At 54.2% G+C, this 25799-nt stretch overlaps 4 protein-coding genes across 4 annotated transcripts in view; 1 reads left to right on the forward strand and 3 right to left on the reverse strand.

Annotated features, from left to right (window-relative positions):
- Positions 1 to 351: 351 nt before the first annotated feature.
- Positions 352 to 4784, reverse strand: GEMIN4 (gem nuclear organelle associated protein 4). The gene is made up of 2 exons (XM_069874362.1): positions 4728 to 4784; positions 352 to 3700 (listed from the first exon to the last, which is right to left on the reverse strand). The coding sequence occupies exons 1-2, from the start codon at positions 4782 to 4784 to the stop codon at positions 455 to 457; spliced, it is 3303 nt and encodes a 1100-aa protein (XP_069730463.1). The 3' UTR covers positions 352 to 454.
- GLOD4 (glyoxalase domain containing 4) lies at positions 4458 to 9952 on the reverse strand. The gene is made up of 9 exons (XM_069874037.1): positions 9845 to 9952; positions 9139 to 9188; positions 8340 to 8460; positions 7547 to 7691; positions 7216 to 7352; positions 6825 to 6911; positions 6475 to 6588; positions 6302 to 6388; positions 4458 to 5780 (listed from the first exon to the last, which is right to left on the reverse strand). Exons 1-9 carry the CDS (start codon positions 9932 to 9934, stop codon positions 5715 to 5717), a joined length of 897 nt encoding a protein of 298 aa, XP_069730138.1. The 5' UTR covers positions 9935 to 9952; the 3' UTR covers positions 4458 to 5714.
- Positions 9953 to 10044: 92 nt separating this feature from the next.
- MRM3 (mitochondrial rRNA methyltransferase 3) lies at positions 10045 to 13150 on the forward strand. Its single transcript, XM_069873734.1, has 4 exons — positions 10045 to 10308; positions 11463 to 11707; positions 12098 to 12265; positions 12469 to 13150. Exons 1-4 carry the CDS (start codon positions 10058 to 10060, stop codon positions 13020 to 13022), a joined length of 1218 nt encoding a protein of 405 aa, XP_069729835.1. The 5' UTR covers positions 10045 to 10057; the 3' UTR covers positions 13023 to 13150.
- Positions 13151 to 14280: 1130 nt separating this feature from the next.
- The window catches only part of NXN (nucleoredoxin), a 54073-nt gene continuing 42554 nt past the window's right edge, over positions 14281 to 25799 (reverse strand). The window contains exons 5-8 of the mRNA XM_069874276.1: positions 25693 to 25799; positions 20538 to 20717; positions 18427 to 18551; positions 14281 to 15430 (exon numbers count right to left, since the gene is read on the reverse strand). Of these exons, the coding sequence (XP_069730377.1) occupies positions 15248 to 15430; positions 18427 to 18551; positions 20538 to 20717; positions 25693 to 25799 (595 nt within the window). The 3' untranslated portion in view covers positions 14281 to 15247. The remainder of the gene's footprint in view (positions 15431 to 18426; positions 18552 to 20537; positions 20718 to 25692) is intronic.

Consider the following 25799-nt stretch of genomic DNA (forward strand, 5'->3'; position numbering starts at 1 on the left):
GTCTCTCCCCATGCCATCGATTCCTGGGTGTGATCACACGGGGTTCCCGCTGCACCCCACCTCCGGGCAGCAGCAGCAAGTGCATGTACCTGCTTGTCCTGAACTCACCTAACTCGCTTCCCGACCTGCAACCCGCCCAGGACAAGGGTGGTGGCTGGGGAGCCAGAGGGAACAGATTTCCCTCATGCTGGAGGCTGCCAGGGTCTCCCCACAAATTTAGACGCCAGCAGGCAAAGCTGGAGCCACAGGACCTGCTGTGCCCGCAGCTATTCCTGCTGGAACATTAGAGTGACTGCTCCTACCCATCTTTACGCAGCTTAGGTGGGAAGAAAACAGCAGGGGAGCACTAAGTTCAAAAGAGAAAAACAGGGTTTATTACAGATCTTACACCTTTCCACACAAGAGGTGCCCTGAGGCAGGGTCCGTGCTCTCCTCCGTTGTCCTCTCCAGCTTCTCAAGCCGGGTCCCCGTCCGAGCGGGCTCCCAGCTTGCTGAGCTTCTGCAGGAGAGGACCACGCAGCTCCTCGGCGCTGACGTTCTCCGTGATGGACTCGAGGAAGTGCCTCTCGTTGGCTCTCCGCAGCGTGTTGCTGGGGGACGTATCAGCGCTGCTGAAAGTCTCGTACTGCGAGAGGATCTCCAAGGCCACCACCACCAGCGGCTCGCCACACCCCTCGCCCGGCAGCATGGCAGCAACGTGGAGCAAGTGGCAGAACATTTGGATACAGATGAAGGACACCTCCTCCACGCAGGTCCTGTCCTCGGCAGCGTTCTTCACCGAGCCCAGCAGCTCTGTGAGGCTGCTGCAGTAGAGCTGGACCACATGGAGCCAAGCCTCTGCTGGCAGCCAGCTGGAACAGCTGGAGCTGCAGAGAAGCTGGAAGCCCCGCAGGAAGAGCACGGAGAACTGGAGGTAGCAAGCAAAGGGCCGGAGGTTGAGCAGGGGCATGTACTGCACGTACTCCAGCGTGTACGGCACATGCAAGACTTGCCTCTGCAGCAGGTTTTCCACCACGCGCGTGAGCCTCTTCCACTCACTGCGGCTGCACCAAGGCAAGACCTGAATAAGGGCCACCAGGAACCCTTTGCTGAAGAGATTCACTTCTTCAGGGTTGTCCACGTTGACCTTTAGGAGCGTCAGCATCGTCTCCCTCAGCTCTGTGGACACGCAGCAGCACTCCATCCACGCCAGGAGCCCGCTGCCTGGCCCATACTCTGGCGAAGACTGGCACGTCCATTCGCCCTCAGGAAGCGTGCAGACCTCAAACAGTGTTGCTGGGACCTCGTTCTTGAAGTGGTCTCCGTAAAGCTTCTTCAGGCGGAGGCCGATGGTCCAGTCCAATGAGGCCACCTTCCTGTGAAGCCAAGCCAGCGACTGGGCCCACAGCTCAGGGGAGGTGGAGGCTCCTGCTCTTACCACCTCACAGAGCTGGCACAGGATGTCCAGCACCAGGTCTTTGGTCTCCAACGAAGGGAATATCTGATCCCCAGGCTGATGCCAGTACTTTGTGTAACCATCCAGAAGCTTGCAGAGGCTGAGGAGAAGCGGGAATGGGTGACAGGACTTGATCCAGTGCTCTTCTGAACAGGATGGTATCCTCAAAGCCCTACTGAGGATCTGCAGGCTCAGTTCAATTTGAGCAGAGTCTGACTTCAAATAGGGAAGGACAAAGGCTTTGGTCACCTCTGCAGGTGACACAAGCGGGGTGGCTGAGCTTGGTTGCATGAGAAAGGCCAGGAACTCAAGGAACTGCTCCTCTTCCCTCACAGTGGAAAGCCTCCCCCACACCGCTTCCTCCAGACACCTCACCACCAAGCTGCGTGACTTGCCTGGATCATCTTGGATCTCCTGGAAGCTCAGCGCTGGGAAGGAGCAGAGGATTTGCGAGAGGAACTGGTGTGCTCCTAGGTTGATGACAGCAAGGTTACAAACCTGCTTCACTGTGGCCTCGGGGTTCAGCAGCGTGAGCCTGGCCACAGAAGCCACAGCCTTGCTCAGGCCTTGATCAGACACACTCTTTGTGATCTGGTTGAAAGTCACATTCAGATCCTCCTGGAAGCTCTTCATGACAACCTGCAAGTGCAGGCACAGACCTGGTCCACCCCAGGACGCCAGGACACCTGAGATCACTTTGTTTTTGTCAGTTAACGAAAGCTCAGTGTAACACTCCACGATGGCTTGGGTCACTTGCATCTGCAGCTCTCGGGCCTCCTTGTCTTGGCGGGACATGGCAAAGTTCACCAGTGTCTCCAGCAATTTCAGAACTAGCTCTGGTTCCTGGAAGAGAGCTTTGTTTTTCACAAGGCAGTCAACCCAGTCCTTCGAAAAGGCCCAGGTATTTTCAGAAGCAAAAATGGAGCACATCTCCTTGTGCCGGTCCAGCTTTTGCTCAATGACTGTCATGGCAACCGAAGACACAAGGCTGGTGTCCAAATCTTTGCTCTTCAGGGTGGTGAAGATCTTCAGAAAGTCCTCGGTCATCTGTGTCAGCTCTAGCACTACACGTGTCTCATCCTCACTCAGGTCTCCCATCTCTGAGAAGCAATCAAGGCTCTTCCTGAAGGTATTGAGTGTGTCCAAGAGCCGGTAGCTCTCATAGCACAGCTCCTCAGAGCTGCTCAGGGTGTCCTCCAGCTCCTCTCCCCAGGCACGCAACAAGCTGCACAGCAAGTCCAAGCCAACAAAGAGCTCCTCGTGAGACAGCTTGGCCACAGAGATGAGACTGATGCTTCTTTCTGCTTCCTTCACCTTCTCGTCCAGCTTGAGGTGCTGGAATCCGCTCTCGGTGTCTCTGCTCCAGAGCCCGACGACAGAGCTGATCTTGTCCAGGTACTCTGCCCCAGGGAGCGGGCTGCCTGCTGGCTCCAGCTCGCTGAACACGGCCAGCAGCTCCACCAGGTTGGCCAAGGCGTAGCACTTCACGCGGGGCAGGGCGATGCTTCCGTAGATTTGCTTTAACCCCTCTATCAGGACCACGAGCAGGCTGGTGGCGGCGGGGGTGCCGCTCGGAGAGCCAGGGTCGCCCTTGAACCTCTTTGGGGGCTGGAGACCATCGTCCAGAGGGGTCTCGCCCCCGTGCTGACGTACGAGGGCGCCGAACGCAGAGACCGTTTCACCGTCCTCCCCCTCCTTGTGTTTCATCACCTCCCACCACACGTCCAAGAAGAACCTGGCGTCCGACGGGGACGTCTCGTGGGCGACGTGCTCCACCAGGCGCTCCAGCTGGCCGCGCCGCACCTGGGGGGGCAGCGCCAGCAGCATCTCCGCCAGGAGCCGGGGCGCGCCCAGGGCCTTGACCAGCTCGAAGAGGACCGTGTGGCTGACGTCGGGGATCATCCTGCCCACGGAGAAGAAGCCGTCCTCCCTCCACTCCTGGTCCAGCGAGGTGGCGGGGGCGGCGGGCAGCAGCACCTTAGCCCACACGAGGGCCACGGCCTCCTCCTTCCAGCGGCGGTGGCGGCGCGGGGAAGGGCAGCGGGCCCCGATCTCGCCGAGGGCGTCGGTGATGGGGGGGCCCACGCGCTCCCACTCGCCTTTCCGCAGCTCCCGCAGCGCCCGCGGCCGCGCCAGCCGGGCGGCCAGCAGGAACGCGCCCTGCAGGATCGCCGTCTCCTCGCACACGCCCCACGGCCCTGCGGACACAGCGTTAGCCCGGCCCCACCGGCTCCACCGGCCCCGCCACCCCCGCGGCCCTCGCACCTACCGGCTTCCATCTCCATCGCCGCCGCCAACGGGCCCGCGCGCTTGGCGCGCGCTGACGTCACGCGGAAGACACGTACACCACGTGACCGCGTCCGCCGGTACATAAGCCCCACCCACCGCCCTCAAGCCCCGCCCACACCGGCCCCTCCCCACAAGAAGGATGTTGAGGGGCTGGAGCGAGTCCAGAGAAGAGCAACGAAGCTGGTGAGGGGGCTGGAGAACAAGAGGAGCGGCTGAGAGAGCTGGGGGGGTTCAGCCTGGAGAAGAGGAGGCTGAGGGGAGACCTCATTGCTCTCTGCAACTCCCTGAGAGGAGGTTGTGGAGAGGAGGGAGCTGGGCTCTTCTCCCCAGGTACAGGACGAGAGGGAATGGCCTCAAGCTCCACCAGGGGAGGGTCAGGCTGGACATTAGGAAAAAAGTTTTCACAGAAATGGTGATTGGTCCCTGTCCGAGGCTGCCCAGGGAGGGGGTTGAGTCCCCTTCCCTGGAGGGGTTTAAGGGACGGGTGGACGAGGTGCTGAGGGACATGGGTTAGTGATTGATGGGAACGGTTGGACTCGATGATCCGGTGGGTCTCTTCCAACCTGGTGACTCTATGAATGAACATAAACCACGCCCACAAACCACGTAGCCCCGCCCACATCTTAAGCCCCGCCCACCGCCTCACTCCCACAGCGCCCCCTGGCGGCCGGAGGTGTCACCGCCCCCCCCGGGGTTAATCGCTGCACAAGAACATCCAGAATTCAATTAAAAGGAGTTTCGGGCAGCACCGTGCAAGGTGGAAAGAACACTTTCCAACCGTCCTCCTGCATGACTTTTATTCATTTAAACGCCCTTCGAGGGTGCAGCTTCGCATCACATCTCATAGAATCACAAAACTTGCCCCCTCCCTCAGAGCACGAGTCTCACTGTGATCGAAACACATGATCTAAAAATCACCGTTGAACCTGAATCAAAACCCAAGTGACAAAACCACAGCGAGGAGTTTTTCCTGTTTAAACGTGGAATATTCACACACACCCACGTGCCTCGGCAACTGGGAACGCTGCTGATCACGCCTGCTTTTCTCTGGGAAGCTCATCTGAGGTTCTCATCAAGAAGGATCACACACCAGGCAGCGTGCCAGATGTGGACAATGCCAGTAATTACTCCCTGTATTCCCACCCCTTATTTCATTAGCAAATCAGAGCAACTTCATTCCAACGGAATAAACTCGGACCTGTTACTTCCAAAAGTAAAAATCTAATTGTAAAACCACAACACGCTTATTTCAAGCTGCCTCCTGGCACCTCAGCAGACAGCACAGCAGAAAGCATGGAATGTGGAAGGCTCAATGCACTAACATAAGGAGACAGGTACACAAGAGCTTGGTTTTGGGGGGAAACCGCCACATCAAGGACGCGTCCCCTATGAGAAATGTACCATGGACTTCTCAAATGAACATTTCACCTCAAAAGCTGGGGAAACATCTCTGAATGAAAACGCGGTTTGTTCCAGAACTGAATATTCATGTGCTTTCGCAAGGCGGTTTCTCTGTTCCCAGTCAACAGGCACTCATGACACCTGAGCTGCCCCAGCTCTCCGCACGCAGCCCAGCCCTTCAGCTCAGCCCATCCCTTCAGCCTGACGCTTCGCCACAGAAATGGCCTGAAAATCTCAGAGCTGCAAATCCAGGATGGCTAAAGCCAATTAGTTAGAGAATTAGATGCTATAATGAATCAAGCACAACAGAGAAATGCAAGGTTTTCCTCGTGACAGATGGCCCTGGTTTTGAAGCCACCTGCTCACCCTGCTCCTTACTGCATAACCTGATTTCTTTGGAAGGAGAACACGTTATTAGCTTGAAAGGAGAGAGTCACAGGAAGAGACAAGCTGAAATCAAACAACCCAACCGGCATGAGACATTGCGTGCCCTCTTACTGGAAGGGGTAATGCAACAGATTAGACAGTCCTAGCATTCCACCCAGATGGAAAACGAGGCACAAATGAGCAGTCCAGGCCTTTTCTCCAGCTAAGCAGACGCCTTCTTCCTATTTTGTGCAGCAAACCATTTGTCACTGTTGTCCGCCGCCATGGCCTGCATGAGGAAAAGCACAAACACATTCAGAACAGCAGCTGAATCACCAGCCTCTCTCATTCAGCAGCCTCTCCCACAAATCCAGATCGATCACAAGGACACCTTCTAATCTGGAGAAAGCTATTCTGATGGATAAATTATTTTTGATGTGCTAGTATGGAAAACGGACACAAACTCAGCATTCTCTGCTGCAGCAGACGAATAGGTGGTCTACTAACACCAGAACAAAGCAGGACGGTTGGAACACAGCCTTCCCCTAGTGCTCACGTTCCATCCAAGAGCCCCTCTGCCTCGGGAGGGTGTCCAGCTGTGCTGACGTTACTGCAGCTCACAACTGATTTTCTGTAGTAACTTACACCAAAGCACTGTGGGTGTGTCCAGCAAAATCCATCCATGCCAGCTGCCCCACGAGCCAGGCTGGAAAACTAGCCAGGACATGAAGTGAACTTTAAAGCTGATTTTTAGGTTCTCCGGGTGTCTGTAATAAGGAAGAAAACGGATGTGCAGACAGCGTTACTTACATCATTTAACAATTTGTCACCATTAGGGTCCACCTTGGACAGATCTCGGAATGCTTCATCTCCCACAAAACAGATTTCATGGCCATCCTAAATGAAATTTAAGAGCAGGTAAGTCACATAACTGGCAGAGAGAAAATGAATCCAATTTAACCACTATTTCCTATACTACTCACAGGATCAGCCAAAATAATCACTTGCACTGTGGCTTTGCCAGGTGTGTCCAAGCTAACCAGAGGTGTTAAAATTTTCTGGTTCTCCTTTTTCATCAGTGCTTCAATCTTTGGTAACTTAAACAGAAAATAAACAAAATCAACTCTAGTCAGGTGCATTCAGGTCATTCTCATTTACAGATCCCCCCCACCCACAACTCCACTGCATTCCCAGGGCCAGAAATAGAAGCAAAGTATCTGCTCCATATTATTTAGTTAATATCTGAGATATTTTGCTGATGCTACTGGAAATCAACCTCCCACTGGTCAGTCCTGGGTAATGAAAGGCGCAAAGGAAATGTGATGATCACCACCTCTTCCTTTGCACAGGAGAAGGCAATCCGCCCAAACGCTGTCCCGTGATCCACCGCTCCTCCAACAGCCTTCAGCTCCAATTTGCACTGAAAGAGAAAAAAAAGAAAGCCTGACTTGCAAGATGCTGTTCTCAGCGCTACGTTCACTTTCAAAACTGCCCACACAAATTTCCCAACAAGCCAGAATTACCAGAGCAAACCACAGCTTGTTCTAAATAACTGCAGTTACGTGAAAACAAGCTTTAATTAAAACACACAGAGTTAAGCACACAGTTGCTTTAACTTAAAGCTTTTTCTTCACATTTAATATTTCGTTCTCACGAAATTAGAGGTTTATCTGATGAGACGCAACTTTTACAGATCACAACTAGAAAGTTTTCTAAGGACTAACCTGGTTATCCGCGTAGCCTAGCAAAGCCCTTTGCTTTTCCTCATCCTTCTCGTATATTTTCATCCCAAGCAAATCAGACCAGTAGTTAACAGACTTGTGCAGGTCAGAGACACCCAGGGTTACTTTCAGCACAGGATCTTGAAGATTGCAATAATACAAAATTAGTTACAAACACATTGTAGCTTTAAATGCACAGTTTTACACTCTTGAGAAGTAACAAAGAAATAACACCACCATGCTCTCTCTTGCGGAGACAAACGCACAGCCCGCTCTAACATCCCACTTGTAGATCTCTCCAGAACACCACTAAGAGGGAGCGTGCATATTTCACCTTGCTTGAGCTGTTCCTTGTCTTCCAAGTAGAATTTGTAGCCCCCTGGGGCTTCAGCTTCGAAAACACCCGTTGTGACTTCTTTGAGGGGCCACCCCATCTTCTTGGCATTGCTCACGGCCTGGCTGGACACAAGTGTTATGCCCTAAGGAGAGCAGAGCAGACACACAAATTCACATCGTGGACGGTGCCCAAGTCCTACCTTTCAAGAGGCTGCCTCAACACTGGACCAGAACCAAATAAAATTACTTCTTAGAACATACAGATCATATGATCTCCTGAAAACTGGGTATCTTGCTCCTATAAAATAAACTTAGTCTTACTGCGCATCCCCCGTGTATTTGGCATGTATTAATCTACCCTTCTTTCACACCAAAGGGAAATGAAAAGCTAAAGATATGTATTCATAGAAGAAACGTGAGGTTATCAATTGGCTATCGGCGAGTAAATAACAAAGAAATATGAAATAATAAGTAAAAGAGCTTTTGCTGCACCAAAATCCTCCTTACCTAATCATTTCATGGTGGATCTGGCAGCAAATACCAGCAATACACACACAGCAACTGAGCAGCAAGGTGCTCAAGGAAGAGTTTCCCAGATCCTAACGGAGCACAAAGCTGCTCTAGTTTCTGTGCTTCCAACTCGGAGACAATTACAAAAGCAAGAATAAAGTGTCTAAGAGACTAAACAGAACAGGCAACTGGTTCAACCGATAAACTGAATAGACTCTTAATCATCAAAACAAAAAAGCTTATCTCAAGAAGGATATTTTGCTGCTAAGCGTGGTACTTGCCAGAAAGTCATTGCCCAGGTGATATTCTCCAATGCCATAATTGTAAGTCAATTCTGCAACAAAGTGATTGTCTTCTGGCCCGTAGCCCACCATCGTTTTGCTCCATTTTCCATCATAAGGGCTGGAATATTGATATTTAATTGTCGTATTATAAATAAGCATCAAGAACTGCACATATCAGTGTTTCAAGGAAGAATTGCATATCTAGAACAAATGGCACGGGCAATCCAGTCACCTCCCAGCAAGCAGGAGCTGATGTCTGTGAGGAATTCTCACTGCGGCGCAGCACACACACATCCCCCCACTCAATACTTTTGACTTCAAGCTGCCATACACAACCAAGCAACAAAAAACCAGTTCTAATTCCTTCTTAAGAGCTTGCATTTTAAAGCACAAACTGGAATTACACAAGCACTTATTATTACGAAGTAGGAAAAGTAAGCAGTGACGCCTCTTTCATTAAGAAAGACAAAAGACTTTTGGGCTAACAGGAGCGATCCTTAACTTAAGACCCCCAGAGAGCCCCGGGTCTGCTAAAAATTAACATAACTCAACAAAATTCCAGCAAAGTTTATAAGTAATTGTACAAAGGTCAGTATAAAGACTATAGGTCTATAGATGTAACACAGCAATACTCGTGTTTTCACAGAGACAGCACACCCAATACTCAAAAACTGCCAGTTCCAAAGGTAGCACTTAAACCAAAACAACCTCTGTTTTACCTATAATACAACAACAGGCCTGGTGGGTGTTTTACAAGAAATGAAGACCTGGGGGAGGACACACGGGACACACTTACCCATTGCAGCTGGCTTTGCAGCCCTCCTCGAACTCCTCGTGCCTCAGCACCTTGTGTTTCAGGAGAGGGAGAGATCGGAACAGAAGAAACGCCTTTCCCCTTCACCTCAGCAGTCCCAGCAGGTTTAAGGCCAGGGCAGAGGAGCCCGGGGCCTCCGCCACTGAGGCAGGTGACTGCTCCCCCATCGCCTGAGGTGGATGACCCCTTCCTCCCCACCTCCCCCTCCTTTCCCCTGAGAGGGGCAACTCCTTAGAATCACAGAATCATTAGGTTGGAAAAGACCTTTGAGATCATCAACTCCAACCGTACTTGCCCACTACTAAATCACGTCGCCGAGCACCTCATCTACCTGCTTCTTAAACCCCTCCAGGGATGGAGACTCAACCACCTCCCTGGGCAGCTGTTCTAGGGCTTGATAACCCTTTCTACGAAGAAATTTTTCCTGATGTCCAATCTAAACTTCTCCTGATGCAGCCTGATGCCATTCCCTCTTGTTCTATCACTCATTGCTTGGGACAAGAGGCCAGCACACACCTCTCCACAACCTCCCTTCAGGTAGTTGCAGAGAGCAATGAGGTCTCCTCTCGGCCTCCTCTTCTCCAGGCCACACACGTCCCCTCCCTTTGCCTGAGGGGGACGATCCCTCCCACCCCCCCCTCCTCTGACTGAGACGGGCGTCCCCTCCCCGGCTCCCCCCGCCGCTCACGCTCATGCCCAGCAGCTCCCGGTAGAAAGCGGCGCTCCCCGCCCGGTCCCCGATTTTGAACACGAAGTGCAGCGCCCGCCGCGCCGCCATGGCGGAGCCTCCGCCCCTCCTCGTCGCGCCGAGATGACGTCACGACGCGCGGATGATGACGTCACGCAGCGGCGTCGCGCGGTTGGTGACGTCACGCCACGCGCCCGCCGCCGCCGCGCCAAGATGGCGGCGCTGAGGAGGCTGAGCCGCTCGCTGCTCCGGGCCGGCGGGGCCGCGGCGGGGCGACGCGGGGTCCGTGCGCTGCGGAGGAGCCCCGTGCGGGTGCTGCCGCCTCTGAAGGAGCGCGGCGCGCCGGCCGAGCAGCAGCAGAGCCCCCGGGAGCGCCCCCCGCCGCCCCCGCCCGCGGTAGAGCGGAGCGCGGCCGGGCCGGGGCTGTGGTACGAGAAGGCGGCGCCCGGGGACAGGCGGCTGGGGTGAGGCCCGCGGGCCCCCGGGGCCGGTCGCTGTCACGGCTGCAGGATTGGAGGCAAATTGTCACAGTGGGGGATTGAGGGGGGCGGTTCTGGTTCCCCAAGGCCGGTTATAGCCCCCTGCAATGTCTGCAACGCTCCAGGCGGGGGGAGAGTTGCTGGGGCCACGTGACAGGACGAGAGGGAACGGCCTCAAGCTCCACCAGGGGAGGGTCAGGCTGGACATCAGGAAAAGATATTTCACGGAAAGGGTCATTGAGCACTGGCAGAGGCTGCCCAGGGAGGGCGTTGAGTCACCTTCCCTGGAGGGGTTTAAGGGACGGGTGGACGAGGCGCTGAGGGACATGGGTTAGTGATTGATGGGAATGGTTGGACTCGATGATCCAGTGGGTCCTTTCCAACATAGTGATTCTATGATTCTGTGAAAGCTGCCTGGTGGAGAAGGACCTAGGAGTGCTGGTTGGCAGCAGCTGAATGTGAGCCAGCAGTGGCCGAGGTGGCCCAGAAGACCAGTGTCATCCTGGCTTGGGTCAGAAACAGCAGAGCAAGCAGGGCAGGGATTGTGCCCCTGTGCTCAGTGTTGATGAGGCCACACCTGGAACGTTGCGTTCAGTTTTGGGCCCCTTGCTACAGGGACATTGAGGGGCTGGAGTGTGGGCAGAGAAGGGTTACGGGTCTGGAGAACAAGGGTTATGAGGGACCTGGGGTTGTTTAGCCTGGAGGAGAGGAGGCTGAGAGGAGACCTTACCACTGTCTACAACTGCCTGAAAGGACGTTGTAGCAAGATGGGTGCTGGTCTCTTTTTCTAAGTAACAAGTTGCACCAGGGCAAGTTCAGACTAGACAGGAAAAATCAGGAAAAATTTTTTCACCAGCAGGGTTCTCGGGCACTGGCAGAGGCTCTGCAGGGAGATGGTTGAGTCTCCATCCCTGGAGATGTTTAAAAGGCAGGTTTAGGAGGTGCTCAGTGTTGGTTTAGTAGTGGACAGGTACGGTTGGACTCGATGATCTCCCAGGTCTTTTCCAACCAAACGATTCTATCAATCTCTAATTCTAAAGATACCCCATGGGCTTCTGAGTGGGGTTTTCTGGCTGGCAAATGCCAGACTGAAGGTGTTAGCGTCACGCTGTCTTCTCTGATGAGCTTCTCCTCCACAGAAAAGTGGTGACTATCGCCAAATCAAAGAAGTTTCGGGACCATCAGGGGAAGGTTCTGCTGGAGGGCCAGAGGCTGATCAAGGATGCCTTGGAGGCGGGAGCTACGCTGCAAACTCTCTTCTTCAGTACCGTGGGGCAGCTGAAGGAGCTGCCTGAGGCACAGCTGAAAGGAGCCAACCTTGTGAAGGTGAAATTTGAAGACATTAAGAGCTGGTCTGACGTCGTAACTCCTCAGGGGCTGATAGGTAAGTTGCCTTAGAAACAGCCACATCGCTGTTTAAAGGGAAGCTTATTTCACATTTAATAAGTGGGTAACAACTGTCTCTTCATAGCCTTACTCTGGACATTCTGGCAGTGCATCGAGTGCCGTAATTTGAGAGAGTTTCCTGTTCTTTGGCCTCGTGTGGTAACTGGGAAGTGGCTCCTAGAGTGCACTGAGGTGCTAATGCTCATTTTTAATAGTGCATTGCTTATGCTGTGCTGGGAAATAGCTTTTGTGAAGCAACAAACTTTCAAAACTTGAAGCCGTGCTTTCCCCCAGCACCTCTTTGGTGAGACCTGGGGCACGTGAATCAGAGACGCCTCGTCCTTAAGGTGTGTTAGTCAGAAGCCTGTCAGCGCTTTTGTCTCCTCAGGGATCTTTTCCAAGCCCAACCATGCCAAGATGTCCTACCCTGTGGCTCAGCTGACCAGCTCCTTGCCTCTGCTCCTCATCTGTGACAATATCCGAGATCCAGGAAACCTGGGGACTATTCTGAGATCTGCAGCAGGCGCAGGCTGTGAGAAAGTGCTGCTCACCAAAGGTAAGAGCCTTTCCCTGGTGGGGATAAATTCTAATTCGAGTAATGGGGAGGCAAGGCAGGGAATAAGAGGTGCTTGAAGATATTGTCAAGAGTTTGTATCAGTGCACAGCACAGACAGGATTTGCTGTGGGAAACAGTGACTCCCGAATCCCATTTTTGTGGGAGCTGCTGCACTGAGGCTGTTTTCCCTCCTTCTGTCTCAGGCTGTGTGGATCCGTGGGAGCCGAAGGTGCTCCGAGCAGGCATGGGGGCTCACTTCCGTCTGCCCGTCGTGGCCAACCTGGACTGGGAATCTGTTCCCAGCAACCTTCCTGCCGGCATCCAGGTGTGCGTGGCCGACAACAAGGAACCAGGCGCTCAGGCTGAGGCTGTCTCTGCGCCGAGGGGAGGCGGCAGGGCTGGCTCTGCTCCTGGCAGCCTGAAAGCTCGTGCGAAATCCAAATCGGACGCTGCTCCAGAGGACGAGGAGAGCGCGGCGGGTGCCCGTGTCCCGGAGCTGGCCGCGCAGTATTACTACGAGAACTGGCCGCGCGCTCCGGTGGCCGTGGTGATCGGTGGAGAGACCCACGGCGTGAGTCCAAACGCAATTCACCTCGCAGCCAGCACTGGGGGGAAGAGACTCGTCATTCCCGTGGTGCCAGGCGTGGACAGCTTGAACTCCGCTATCGCTGCTGGCATTGTGCTGTTTGAGGGGAAAAGACAGTTGCTGCAGAGGCACAAGCAGGAAGACAAAAAGAAGTTTCCCCTAGCGGGCTAAGCTGGGGAGGTTTGGGTGCTGAAGAAGGCTCTGCTCCTTTTGGCACGCCGGAAGAGTTAATAAAAGAGCAGCTCGGGCTGGTTTGTTTGCAGTAAACGGGTATTGAGCAGTTCTGGCAGCGCTGGAGCTGTGCCTGGAGGAGCGTGCGACTCTGCAGTGAGCACGGGGGCGATGCGGCCGCAGGGTGATGCTAGTGAGAAGGGACAGGATGGGACCCAGCTCCCTGCTGTCCTGCTTTTATTGCTCTTACACCGATCTGGGGAGGCTTCGGATCCCTCGCTGCGGGGTCAGGGTTCAGCTGCCGCGGCAGCGTTCGTGCTGGCCTGGCCAGGATGCTGCTGACAGCGCGTGTCCTTCCTCTCGCAGCCCTGGGCCGTGCAGCCTGGCTGCTGCTCGTGATTTTGGGGTCAGAAAAGCCAAATAGTGGCCACCAAGAGCTGCACAGAACCCACCAGGCTGGTTTGGGGCCTGGCTGAGGCGTGGGGTGTCTGAGCTTGCGGCATTCAGAGCCGCAGCGCTGCCAGGAGGTGGTGTCTCTCCTCGCGCACGGCTCATTCTGGCAGCTGGGCCTCAGCACGGATGAATTATGAATGAGGGAAGGGTGGAAAAGGTGGGCACTGCTGCTCGAACAGGCACCGAGCTGCAGGGAAGGAGACCCTAGCGCCTGCCTGTGCCTCCCGGAGGGCAACAAGTCAGCTCACGGTGACCTACCTCGCGGATTCAGGATGTGCCGAGCAGCCCTGGTCACGCTGGAGGCTCCTGCCCAGGCTCTCGGCGTCGCTGGCAGCTGCGTGTCGATGATGGTTCTCGTGCCGGCTGCTGCGCATTTAAAAATGTCCCCTCTGCTCTAGCTGCGAGTCGTGCAGCCAAGCTTCTGCTCGCTGCAGCTCCGGTTTCCTGTTACCGCATTAAAATAATTTACAGTGTCTGTTGAAGAAATACCCAGAGAGATTCAGCCCTTGGAGCGGAGCGCTGTGCAGCGCCGGGCTGGGTGTGGGATGCGCTGTCAGACAGCGCTGTTACCACAAGCCTGAAATTACTCCAGCCAAGCAATTCCATCTCCGGAGCCTGATTCCAGCCCAGGTCCCAAACAACTCCCTTCTCAAGCAGAAAATGGCTGCTTTGCTCCAGTTCCTCCTGAGCAGCTACGACAGGGCTGAGCTCCCCCTCACCAGGAGGCCCAAACCACGATGGCCAGAGGGGAATACGGGTTCTCCCTCTAAAAAAAAATATAAAATCTCCTGCCTGAATAACGAGGTTATTTTAACGGTTTTATTACAAAGTTCCAATCACCATGTACAGTTTTTACAATTTCACTTTTGTCTGTGCTGCTCGGGTCAGGGCGAGAGGGTTTGTTTATTTTTTTGTTGGGTTTTTTTTCGGTTATTTCTTTAAGAACAGCACCATTAACGTTGGGTTTGGGACACACCTACAAAAAACAGCTCAATCAACTAACATAGAGGGAACAGGACAATCCATACCAGAAAAGAGGGGACAGAGAGAGCACAAGGGAGAGACAGAGGTGAGGGCAGCCTGGTGGCGGGTCCTTCTCCTGCCTCAGAGAGGGAAGAGCCGCCGGTCGCAGGTGGGTGATGCCCCGACACGCGCAGCCAGTGCTGCCTAAGGCTGTCGGTGCTTGGGGTGGGAGGTGGGAGACCCACCCGGAAAGGTCTCACCCCCAGGGAGGAAGAGCTTGGCTATGCCACGGTCTTTCAGAGGTTGTCAGCAGTTAAGACTTTGTCTCGGCCTCGTTAGGGCACCGGTACTCGGGAGGGGGAAGTAGGACAGGCCAGGGGTGAAGGGGACAGCTTCCTTATTGCTTCCTTAAAGTCACTTAGTCAGCAGGGGTGGTAGGAAAGGAAAGAAAAGGGAGGAGAAAAGAGCCCCAAGAACCCCATCCACTGCCTGATGCGTACGTTGGGAAGAACACCATGCAAAAAGACTTGCCTGCTAGCTAGTGCCGTGTATAAAATAATGATACGGTAACAGTTCTGGCCTGGTTATTAGAGAATATATCACCATGAAGCACAAGCAAAGTCTCCAAACGCCAACGACTCCCTGCTGAAAGTGCATCTCAAGGAGTTTGCTTAGGAGAAGGATTCACTGCGTAAAACAAGGCACCACAAGGAGGTTGGATACTGGGTCAGGCGTGAGGACACGCTGGAGAATCCACGAGCGGCGGCGGAAGAGAGACCTAGATTTAAATAATGTCTGTTGGCACAGCCTTAGATGGGCTCGGGTTTTAGCTTGTCTGCTAGAAAGTCGCTGACAAAGGCTTCCACGATCTCGGGCGTGATCTCCTCCACATCCATCACGTACTTGGCTCGGGCCGACATGTCCAGGATGGTGAGCAGGGGCGCGGCCTCGGGCAGGTTGGTGTAATCCCGCAGCGAGTCAGTCATGTCGTCCTGAAGGTCAAAACGAGAGGGAGAGAGGAGTTAGCAACAGAGCCACGACACCAGGAGCAGTTTGCTGCTTCCATGTCACAGTCCGGACCACAAAACGCATCTCGATATCTGCTGGGGCTTCGCACCAGGGCTGCAGGAGCACGAGCACAGCAGGGAGCGCCCACATCGCTGCCTGCTCTGCCTCTGCTTCACGCCAGAACCAAACTGGGCTGATTTATCCAGGGTGGGAAGGGACTGTTGGCTCCTCCCACCCGTTCTGCAGAAGGCACAGGCCCCACGCGATCACGAGATGACAGGGTTTTCAGTTCTAGGTGAGGTGAAGAGGGGGATTAGCAGGACAGTCACATTAAACTTCCAGAAGGTTGGTTGGCAAAGTCCCATGGGAGAGAGCCCTTAAGGGCAAGGGAGCCCAGGAGGGCTGGGAGCTCTTCAAAAAGGAAATCCTAGCAGCTCAGGAGAAAGCCATCCCCATGTTCCAGAAAAAGAGCTGGTGGGGGGAAAAAAACCAGCTTGGTTGAGCAGGGAGATCTTGAGAGATATCAGAAAGAAGAGGAATGTCTGTGAGGTTTGGAAGAAGGGGCAGGCATCTTGGGAGGACTACAGGAGGGAAGTGAGATCGTGCAGAGAAAAAATCAGGAGGGCTAAGGCCCAACTAGAAATTAGATTGGCAAAGTCTGTGAAAGATAATAAAAAAATCTTTCTATAAATATATTAACAATAAAAGGAGGACTAGGGAGAATATACAGTCCCTATTGGATGCAGAAGGAACAACAGTGACAGGGGATGAGGAAAAGACTGAGGTACTTAGTGCCTTTTTTGCCTCAGTCTTTAATTGTAAAGAAAGTTGTTCCCTCTGTGTACAAACCCAGGGGTTAGAGGAGCAGAATGAGGCTCCCGTGATCCATGAGGAGGTGGTCAGAGCCTTGCTAGCCCAGCTAGACACCCACAAGTCTATGGGGCCGGATGGGATCCACCCAAGGGTATTAAAGGAGCTGGCGGATGTGCTGGCCAAACCCCCTTTCCATCATCTTCCAACAGTCCTGGAAAACCGGGGAAGTTCCACTGGACTGGAGGCTGATGTTGTGCCCGTCTACAAGAAGGGTCGCAGGGAGGACCCAGGGAACGGCTTTGAGCGAAGGGGAAACACCAAACCTGTGTGTGCCAGGGCCGCGAGGTGCAAAAGGCAGTGCTGATTTATCTCCTGCCCCCACAGAGCCCCCAAGGCACAGCAGCCAAACAGGGCGTTCCCCTGCGCCCCTTTCCCAGGGCAGCACTAGAAAATGCATCAATGCAGCGAGCGGCTGGTGGCTCTGCCACGCATGGCAGGGTAACTCCTGTCGCACCTCCCCTTCCACTGCGGAGGTTTCTGGCGCAGCCGGACCACGTGGCAGGGAAGGGCGAGCGGTGCTGCGCCCGCTGCCTCGGGGCTGGGGTGCTCAGCCGCTCCCAAACCCTTCCAGCCTCCCAACCCAGGTGTCGGGACGCTTCATCCTTTATCTGATTGTCGCAAAGGGACCGAAAACCTTTTTAATCAATGCAAAACCAGCCCAGACGGCACTGGGAGACAAATGGGAGGCGCCTGCTCCGGCTGTGGCCGAGCTGCTTTGTGCACGGGGGCCGGAGGAGACCCGGGGCCAGCGCTCTGGGCTATTGAGGTGACGGATGAATGGGACGTGCTGGACGCTCCCCATTCTTCATCCTGGCTGCGGCAGGGACGTCGGGAGCTGGATGAATAGCAGCAATGTTTCAGCTAGAGCCGGCGAGCGAAGGAAAGCGCTTCGCAAGCTCTGGGGGAGGGGGGCAGGCAGGTCCCAGACCCTCCCAAAATAGCCTTTCCAACAAGGGGCTTATTCAGGGGCGCGGGGCTGAGCTGGGATGCTCAGAGACCCATTATGGCAGTGGGAGCGGGAGCGCCTGCAAGGAGGGGGGTGACAGGGCTGCAGAGGAGGCAGCCGGGGCTCGCCTGGCAGGGGGGAAACAGGGTGCGGCCCCGGGGACCCTTTTCTGTGCAGGGCGGCCCCAGAGGGCTCCGCTCGCTGCACACGGCGGTTGTGACGTGAGCTTGGAGGGACAGAGCCGGCACGGGGACGCGCAGCAGCCGCCACCTGCCCAGGCCCCGACCTGGGACAGGAACCGCAGGCTTAGGGGACGCTGGGAACTTTTCAGTACTATTTCATAGAATCACCAGCTTGGAAAAGACCTCTGAGAGCATCGAGTCCAACCACACCTACCTGCCACTAAACCATATCCTTAAGCACCCCATCTACCTGTCGCTGAAATACCTCTAGGGATGATGACTCAACCACCTCCCTGAGCAGCCTGTTCCAGTATCTGGGGACTAAAACCATAATATGGTGATTTGCAAGGCTTTTACTTAAAATGCACCTGCAGACCTTGTTCCCAAGTTGATTTATGCCTGCAGGTAGCCAAAGCGACTACATTATGAGATATTCAAAAGTACACAAAGCTCAAATTTGTACATAAACTTGGACAGCTTAGTCCAGCCACCCCTGAAACACAGCAAACCCCAGCTTACCAGACCTGATACCAGAGACCATAGGTCTCTGCTCTGCTGGAGCATGGGTCTCTGCCCTCCTCCCAGGGTGGGAAGGGAGACAGCAGCACCTCAGTGAGGCCAGACTGAAACCCAGACTCTGTCTCCTCTTCCCTTGCCCACACAGCCTCAGGGTTTAAGTAAGCAGCTGGCAGCTACCTCCCACCTCCCCCAGCCCCTCTCAGCCCATCCCCAGCAGCTCAGGCTTCTCCATCTCTCAGCAAATCCAGCTGGGACCCCTTTGCCAGAGGGAATAACCAGCAATGAGTGCAGGGGATGGGCCAGGACTTAAGTCTGGTTTTGCTCCATGGTCTCTGACCGGCTGCAGTAGCTCCGTGCCTCAGTTTACCTACTTGAATAGTGGCAACAGTGGTACCCAACCCAGCTCAGTCCTCTATCAAAGACACAGCAGGATGCAGCCCTGGGCCCTCCTCCCGCTTACCTCGCCTGCCACGAAGAAGAGCAAAGGCGTCTCCTCGTCTTTGGCTTTGTACTTGGCGATGATTTTTTCAGCTATGGGCTGAATCAGTTGTTTCGCTGCCTCCGACTCTCCATCATCCTCTGAATCTGCAGGGCACCGAGGTGGGCAGACAGAACCAAAGAGGCAAAAAGGAGGTCAGGATCAAACGGATGCAAACCGGCCAGGCACAGGCAGCTCTATCCCATGGCACCACCATGCAGGAAAACGGAGCCTGGATGCACAACACAAGCTTCAAAGCTGTGCGGCTCCAGAGCAATTAGGGAGCAGCTGAAATGTGCGTTTCATGTGAGACAGGGAAACACGTTACAGAGGAGCAGCTCCTGCTCCCCAACTACATCGCTGCTCGCTCTCTGTGGCTGTTGCCGAAGCTCAGGGACAAGAAGGTGCAAAAAAGCCATTTTGCAGTTTGAGAAGCACTGGGATGTTTTCAAGACCAAACGAATGTCGTGATCAGAGGCTGCCTGCCACCCCTGCCCGCCACCCACCATCCCTCCGCCTCGGGACGGCTGCTTGGCAGCTTTTTTGCTCAAGTCTCCGCAGCAGCCGTGCTCTGAAGGGAGCTTTGATTTGACAGAGGTGGAGTAGAAAGAGATGGCAACATCAATCAAACGCCAGCCACCACTGAAGTTCAAATACTGAGCTGGAAAGAGGAGAGACTGCGTCCTTGAGCAGCACTGAGATGAAAGGACTTCAGTTCGGGGACAACTTTTAGCATTAAAAAAATAACTAAGAAGGGAGAAGAGAGGCCCCTGGTCTCCTGCCATTCGTTCAGCTCTCCTGGCCTCTGGTGTCCCAGCCCTGAGCTGGGACAGGCTCAGCCCGTGCCCAGAGCTCTCTCTGCCCTTGCTCCGCACTCCCCTGTCCTCCCCTCTGGCTTTTCCAGCCGAAGCAGAAGCTGCTGGAGCCGATGCCCACTGGATTTCAGGCCTGTCCTATACGCACGACAGCGACGAATACACAGAGTTGGGAGGTGTCTGCAAGGCTTGGTTTTTCTACAAACAACCCCCACTGGCAGCACTCCAGGAAGCCCTGCACGCTCTGGCTAACCTAGCCCTAACCTCTCCGGGGACGGATGTAGATCCCTCGGGATTTATTCACAACCAGCACTTGCTAATCCTGCCTTCTCCTGGCGGTGCTGGTGCCCACACAGCGTGGGAATTGATCTGCTGGGGGGGCTCCCAGCAGGACACGGACTGGCCAGGAGCCCCCGTCCTTCGCCTTTGTGCCAGCAGATTTCACCGAGGCCGCGCAGCCCCTCAACCCCAGCAGCTGGCCAGATCGCACTCTCCCTACAAGTGTTTTGCAGCAAGGTGATAGAAAAACTTTGCTCGGAGCAAGATAAAAATAACTCTTTCTAGAAGCCTGCAGCGCCGGCCTCAATCAATCACGCTTGGCGTGGCCGGTCAGTCTTCCCTACACGAGGAGAGTATTTCTGGCTCTGCGCTCACATCCCCTGCCGGGATCTGCTGAATAAATAATCAGGGTCAAAAGGAAATCTAAAAGGGAAAGAGCGAGAGCCATGTTATCAGCGCTGCAGAGAAGGGTGTGCTGCTCACAAAGGGCGTGCGAGGAAGCAGGACGTAAGCCCTGCCCTGCGCCAGGACCCTGCATAATCCCAGCAGGCTTGGGGCAAGGGGGGCTCAGAACCCCCCCACTACAGCTCCAGACAGCACTTAAGGGACATCTGCACCCCTGTGAGAGCCCAGGACCCCTCCGCTCCCTCCCTGCGATGCTGTGCACACCCCTCACAGAGCTGCCAACACCCCCGACCGAGGCTCAGCCTCCAGCACAGCTTATCCGGGCCACAGCCCTCGCCTGATTTAACCACCCATCGCTGGCAGGGAAGCGCTGTGGAACGAGCCAGCTCTGCTTCAGATGAGCTCTAGGGCTGTTTCCAACTGCAGCAGAACTGCACGGGTGGGTTAGCAGTGGAAAAGGAACAGGAGCTTTGGGAGAAGCCCACCCTGTCCTGCAGCCAGCACCCCGTAGGGGGAATGCCCGAGGATCAGCAGACCACGCAAGGGGCTCCTCTGACCGTCAAGCTCTGCTTTCAAAGCAGGGATGCTCCGTACCTACGAAGAGAACGAGGCAGGGGCCCTCGTTCAGCTGCACGGCGTTGGAGTCCGTCAGCTCCAGCACGGGCTTGGGGTGCCAGGGGAACTCGTGGCATTCGATGTCGTTCAGCACCTCCACCCGCCCTTGCCTCGTGATCACTTCTCCCTTGGGGTCCAGCACGATGAGAGTCGGGATGCCTGCAATGGAAGGAAAACAGGGAAGGGATCAGCCAAAGCGTGAACCGGCCAGCGACAGGGCGTAGGGAGAAAGGCCTTTTCCTTTTGCCTCCGGCTCTGGCAGGAGCCCAGCGAGTCCTGCACAGTGTGGGAATCTGGGTCTCTGGATCCTGTTTCCCTAATTCAGCAGCCAGAGCAGGAAGCAGGGAGATGGGCTCTGGCAGTGCCTGCCTCTCCCTGCCTGAGGGCAGGCAGGGGTTACCGCCACCTGATGCTGACGCTCCTGGACACAGAATCACAGAATCACTAGGTTGAAAAAGACCCACGGGATCATCGAGTCCAACCATTAAAAACATACAAACCCACCATGCCAAATAAACCAAGATATAACCAGTTAAATACATCTCTCTGCATGAAGAGGGACAGCAGAGGTCTGCCACAACACCTCCCTCCCGACACTAACGAAGCTGTGCAGGAATGTCCAGGGTTTGCTGGATCCTGGTGTAGGGCAGGTTTGGGCACGGGGGACATTTGATGATGTTCTGGCCTCTGGAGCAAAGCATCAGTTTGCCTTGAGCTATGGGGCTGGAAAGCTCCATAAAGAAGCAGCTTTTATCAGGGAGGTGAACGCGCTTGCAGCAGAGATTTAGCCCAGGTCACCTATTCCAGCCTGGCCAGGCCAGCAGTGAGGTGGGTGGACCTGAGCTGGTGACCTCCCCATTTGATAAGGCACCAGCGAGGCTTTCCTGCCACAGAACGGCTGAGCCAACAGGAGCGGCCCTTGTTGGTGACTTCATCTGGAAAGCACATCATTCCTCTCTCATCAGGAGGCAGAGAAACATCTCACAAAGGAAGGAAAAGAGAAGAGTTTGGGGTCAAGTGACCACTGTCAGTGCCAGGCACTGCTTCTCGTTACCCAGGCTTCAATCTGCTCGCTGTCCAGCATCTCCTTCACCCAGCAACGCCCTCCAAATCACAACCAGCAAACCGAGGCAGCTCAAATCCTCCTGCCCTCATCCACAGGCTCATTTTAAAGCTCCTTCGTTAGGAATATCCTGCAGAGCCATTCTCCGAGCAGGGAGTCCCAGCGTGCTCACCCCTGCTGGACTCCTGGCACTGTGCTCCCATGTTTGTGGGTTACTCACAAACTCTCCGAATTCTAAGCGTTTCTCTAGGAAATACACGGCCTCAGCCTGGGTGAGCGGCCGCATTCCCCTCATTCCAGCCCGGCAGCACTGCTCACATTCCTGTCGCTGTGCCGGGGCTTGCACACACTGGGCTGGAGCAAGAGCAGGAACGCAGCGATGGCTGGGCTTGCAAATCCTAAGGGTACGCCAAAAAAACCTTCCTGTATCACAAAAAAAAGGCTTATTCATTACCTGTTGGTATTCAAAACAGCTCTAGGGCAGGGATGGGTTAAACAGACTGGGAAAGAACTGGGAAATCTCTCTAGCCCGATCCTGCAAGCACAAAGCGCTCCTGCAGCCAGGAGAAGCACACGGCGATCAGCATCCCACATGATTCAGAGCTTTATCCATTTTCAGCACAGCAAGGCAGAGATTCCAAATGAGTTTTGCTGATCTGGGAACACTAAAGGCCTGGTTTAAACACAAGCTGGTTGCGAGTGTGATCCCACAGCTATCAGGGACTTCATCCACTATCCAAAGCATTCAGATTTTACACCACTGGTCAACCCCAAAGCACCCAGTCACCAAACCCTCCAACTGCAAACATAAAACCAACTCAGAAAACCTTGTTACTGCTCCTCTGGCGAACACAGTGTCTTTGCATAGGATGTAGGGGAACAGCCCTTAACCTTATTCACACCCATAACCCCAGTTCTTCCCCCCCAGTTCCCTCCTTCCCTGCTCATCCCAGCCACTATTTGTTATTTTAATGCCTTTTGGGGCCTTTGGTAATTGCCGTGAGTCATAACATGAGAATTTACTTATCAAGAAGAATCACTGATCAGACACTCTGCAATGAATATTGTATAAGCTTGGATCAGAATTAGCATAAACGGGCTTAAGTTTGATTTTATGCACTAGAAAATGGATTCAGGTCCCACGAGGGTATCATTTTATGGAAACACAGGGGCCAAACGATTTGTTACTGAACACGGCAATACATTTTTACTTACTTATATATTAAAATCCATATCCAACAGGAAAATCTCATCTGCGTTTATGTCTGCTCCCCATCCCATTGGAAGGAGAGTTAACGTCAGGGGATTTCGCTCATGGCAGGACCACGCAGACCAGGAGCAGCATGCAAAACAGAGAATTCTGTCTAAGCAGCCACAACACAAGACATGACTCTCTCTCGAGATAGTGCTGCACCCAGAAGCAATTTAATATAGGTGGGTACGGTACAGCCCACTGGCTGTGCATGGGTTATGAATAGAGGCATTCAAGTAAACCCAAATAAAGGCCAATAACTCAATTTACATTTTACACTGAGTTTTTGAATGCTGCAGGGGCCAACACAGGACTAAAACAACAAGAGATTTGACTCTCTTGCTGCTTTCCACCACTCCGGAACTTGAAGCAGTCAAAGAAGACAAGCTCTTCTGTTGTTTCAGCTCCCGGCCCTACAAAAACCAGCGGAAAAACCACCTCACACGCACGCCGTGCTCGAAACCCAAGGCACCACCAGGATGGTAACCTGGACATGGAACAGGCCACAAGCTCTCACTGGTGCTTTGAGGATGCTTGGCAGCACCAGGGCTGCGCATCTGGAGAAAGGCAGGTCAGCTCACAGGGATCCGATTTTTCGTTTAGGTGGAATAACCACCAGTGGCGATGAGCTGAGCCCATGATATGTAGCTGTTTGCAGAAAGCTTTTGCTACAGCCTGCGAAAGCCTGGCCGCAAACAGGTGGGCGACCCCAAAACTGGCGCGGAGGATCCTAAGTTGCTGCCTGTGCAGGAGTTAATGGCAACCTGGAGCTCCTGCGACCAGCACGAGGGTTCGCATCCAGTCCTCTCCCTTGTCTCCCAGCGCCCTGACCCCTCCTGCTCCACCTCGGATCACAGTGGGTGATCAGAGCCCAGCAAAGCCTCCGTGGTGCCTGGACGGGAAGGGAGGTGGGACAGCCGTGCCCCCTGCATGGGGTGCAAATTCGCCTACCTCCACGTTTGGATGTGACTTCGAAGGATCACCGCTCTTCCTTGCAGAGAGGTTCCCACTTAACAAGAAAATCATGACAGATAGGCAGAAGGGTTTGCACTCTGGATCTGGAGCAAGTCCAGAGAAGAGACACGAAGCTGGTGAAGGGGCTGGAGAACAGGCCTTACGAGGAGCGGCTGAGAGAGCTGGGGGTGTTTAGCCTGGAGAAGAGGAGGCTGAGGGGAGACCTCATTGCTCTCTCCAACTACCTGAAAGGAGGTTGTGGAGAGGAGGGAGCTGGGCTCTTCTCCCCAGTGACAGGGGACAGGACGAGAGGGAATGGCCTCAAGCTCCACCAGGGGAGGGTCAGGCTGGACATTAGGAAAAAATTTTTCACAGAAAGTGTGATTGGGCACTGGCAGAGGCTGCCCAGGGAGGGGGTTGAGTCCCCTTCCCTGGAGGGGTTTAAGGGACGGGTGGACGAGGCACTGAGGGACATGGGTTAGTGATTGATGGGAATGGTTGGACTTGATGATTCCGTGCGTCTTTTCCAACCTGGTGATTCTATGATTCTATGAAATGTGCCCAAATCCCAGAATGAACATCCCTGGGAGAGCAGCAGAAATGTAGGAGCCACCCTGGCAGAGAAAGGGGTCAAGGCTCAGGGGAACAGCAAATATTTACATTTTCAGGTCAGCACACAATGAAGAGAAACATTTAAGGAGCCAGCGGCTGGACTTAGAGGGAGAGCTGTTGTCACCGTTTCCCTGGCTACAGCACGCCCGGTGCTCAAGCAGCCGCGGCTGGACACCTTATTTACAGAGTCCCAGTGAAGCTGGCAGCAGTCCCGCAGCACTCAGCTGAAACCAGCACTGGAGAGCTTTGTGAGTGGGCCGAGGACAAGACGGGTGAATTTGGAACGCTCTCGCCTCATGGGAAGGCAATTAAGCAGCAAAGTGATGGCTATTTAAAGCAGGTGAATGGTTTAAGGTCGAGGAACAGAGCTGAGCGACAGCATCTGAGCCCAGCCCAGAAGGGGGGTTCGGAGATGACCCCGAAGAGGGATTATTTCTCCTACTGTTCTCCCCAGGCTCTGGGCCACCTTCGGCAACACCCGTCCCCTGTCCCTTCCCAGCCTGCAGACCTTACTAACCTCACAAATGCCACATGGAAACGACCAAGAGACAGGCATGTTGCAGCAAGACCTTTCAACGCAGGGAGAAACCACGGGTGCACAAAGAAGACCTCCTTGTGAGCTAGTCACCTTGCCCATCTCTACACTGCACTTTGTCCCCAGCAGGAACAAGGTGCCAGTCCCCAGGAGAGCTGCTGTGAGATTTTATCATCTTGAGGACCCTTTGAAGCCACCCAGACAGACAGAGCCTCTCTCCTGCCCTCCGAGCAGCTGGGGCTGCTGGAATTCTGGCACTGGCACATACAGTAAAGGCGAAGCCATGGTTTACATCAAACACACACTCTTCTGTAATTCATGTCACTAACATAAACCAGATGCCATCTTCCCCAGCCTCTGCAGAGAACGATGGCCTTGCCTTAGCGCTACATAAAACAGCAAGAAAATGAAATTTAAACCGTCAAGAAAAAGCAAAATAAATAAATCAGTAATTAGGCAAAAAACATCCAAGCCAAAAACAGCTTCCAAGTCTCCAGGAAGAATTAGGTTGTTTATGGAAGTCCTGTTTCAACTAACAGCCTGCCTGGCAGGTGGTAGGAATGTGAGTTTGGGGAGAGGAGAAACATGAAGCGGCTCTGCCTGGGGCACTGTGCTTTGCTTTGCTGTTTTCTTGTCTTACTTAAGCAAGAGGAGACGCTACAAATATTCAACAAAAGAAGCAGAAAGGAGAGCTGAGCCTCGGCGTGGCCCTTCCTACCTTGTATGCCATAGAGTCGATTCAGGCGCGACCGCCTGGCCTCGTCGGCGTACGGCACAGCCACCCAGGGCATCTCGCTGAAGTACTGCTTGAAGGAGTCCTCTGAC

The sequence above is a fragment of the Phaenicophaeus curvirostris genome, chromosome 21 (assembly GCF_032191515.1).
Source record: "Phaenicophaeus curvirostris isolate KB17595 chromosome 21, BPBGC_Pcur_1.0, whole genome shotgun sequence".
In the NCBI taxonomy this organism is placed as follows: domain Eukaryota; kingdom Metazoa; phylum Chordata; class Aves; order Cuculiformes; family Cuculidae; genus Phaenicophaeus; species Phaenicophaeus curvirostris.

Bases quoted from the DNA above. Each gene is read 5' to 3' on its own strand.
- GEMIN4 (XM_069874362.1), bottom strand. From the start codon at position 4,784: ATGAGCTTCCCAGAGAAAAGCAGGCGTGATCAGCAGCGTTCCCAGTTG. The intron at 3,701-4,727 runs GTGGGTGTGTGT...GGAAGCCGGTAG, and splicing joins GTTCCCAGTTGCCGAGGCAC to GTGCGAGGGCCGCGGGGGTG.
- GLOD4 (XM_069874037.1), bottom strand. From the start codon at position 9,934: ATGGCGGCGCGGCGGGCGCTGCACTTCGTGTTCAAAATCGGGGACCGG. The intron at 9,189-9,844 runs GTGAGCGGCGGG...CTGAAACACAAG, and splicing joins GGGAGCTGCTGGGCATGAGC to GTGCTGAGGCACGAGGAGTT. The intron at 7,692-8,339 runs GCAAGTACCACG...TGCTCTCCTTAG, and splicing joins ACCTGGGCAATGACTTTCTG to GGCATAACACTTGTGTCCAG.
- MRM3 (XM_069873734.1), top strand. From the start codon at position 10,058: ATGGCGGCGCTGAGGAGGCTGAGCCGCTCGCTGCTCCGGGCCGGCGGG. The intron at 11,708-12,097 runs GTAAGTTGCCTT...TTGTCTCCTCAG, and splicing joins AACTCCTCAGGGGCTGATAG to GGATCTTTTCCAAGCCCAAC. The intron at 12,266-12,468 runs GTAAGAGCCTTT...CTTCTGTCTCAG, and splicing joins GAAAGTGCTGCTCACCAAAG to GCTGTGTGGATCCGTGGGAG.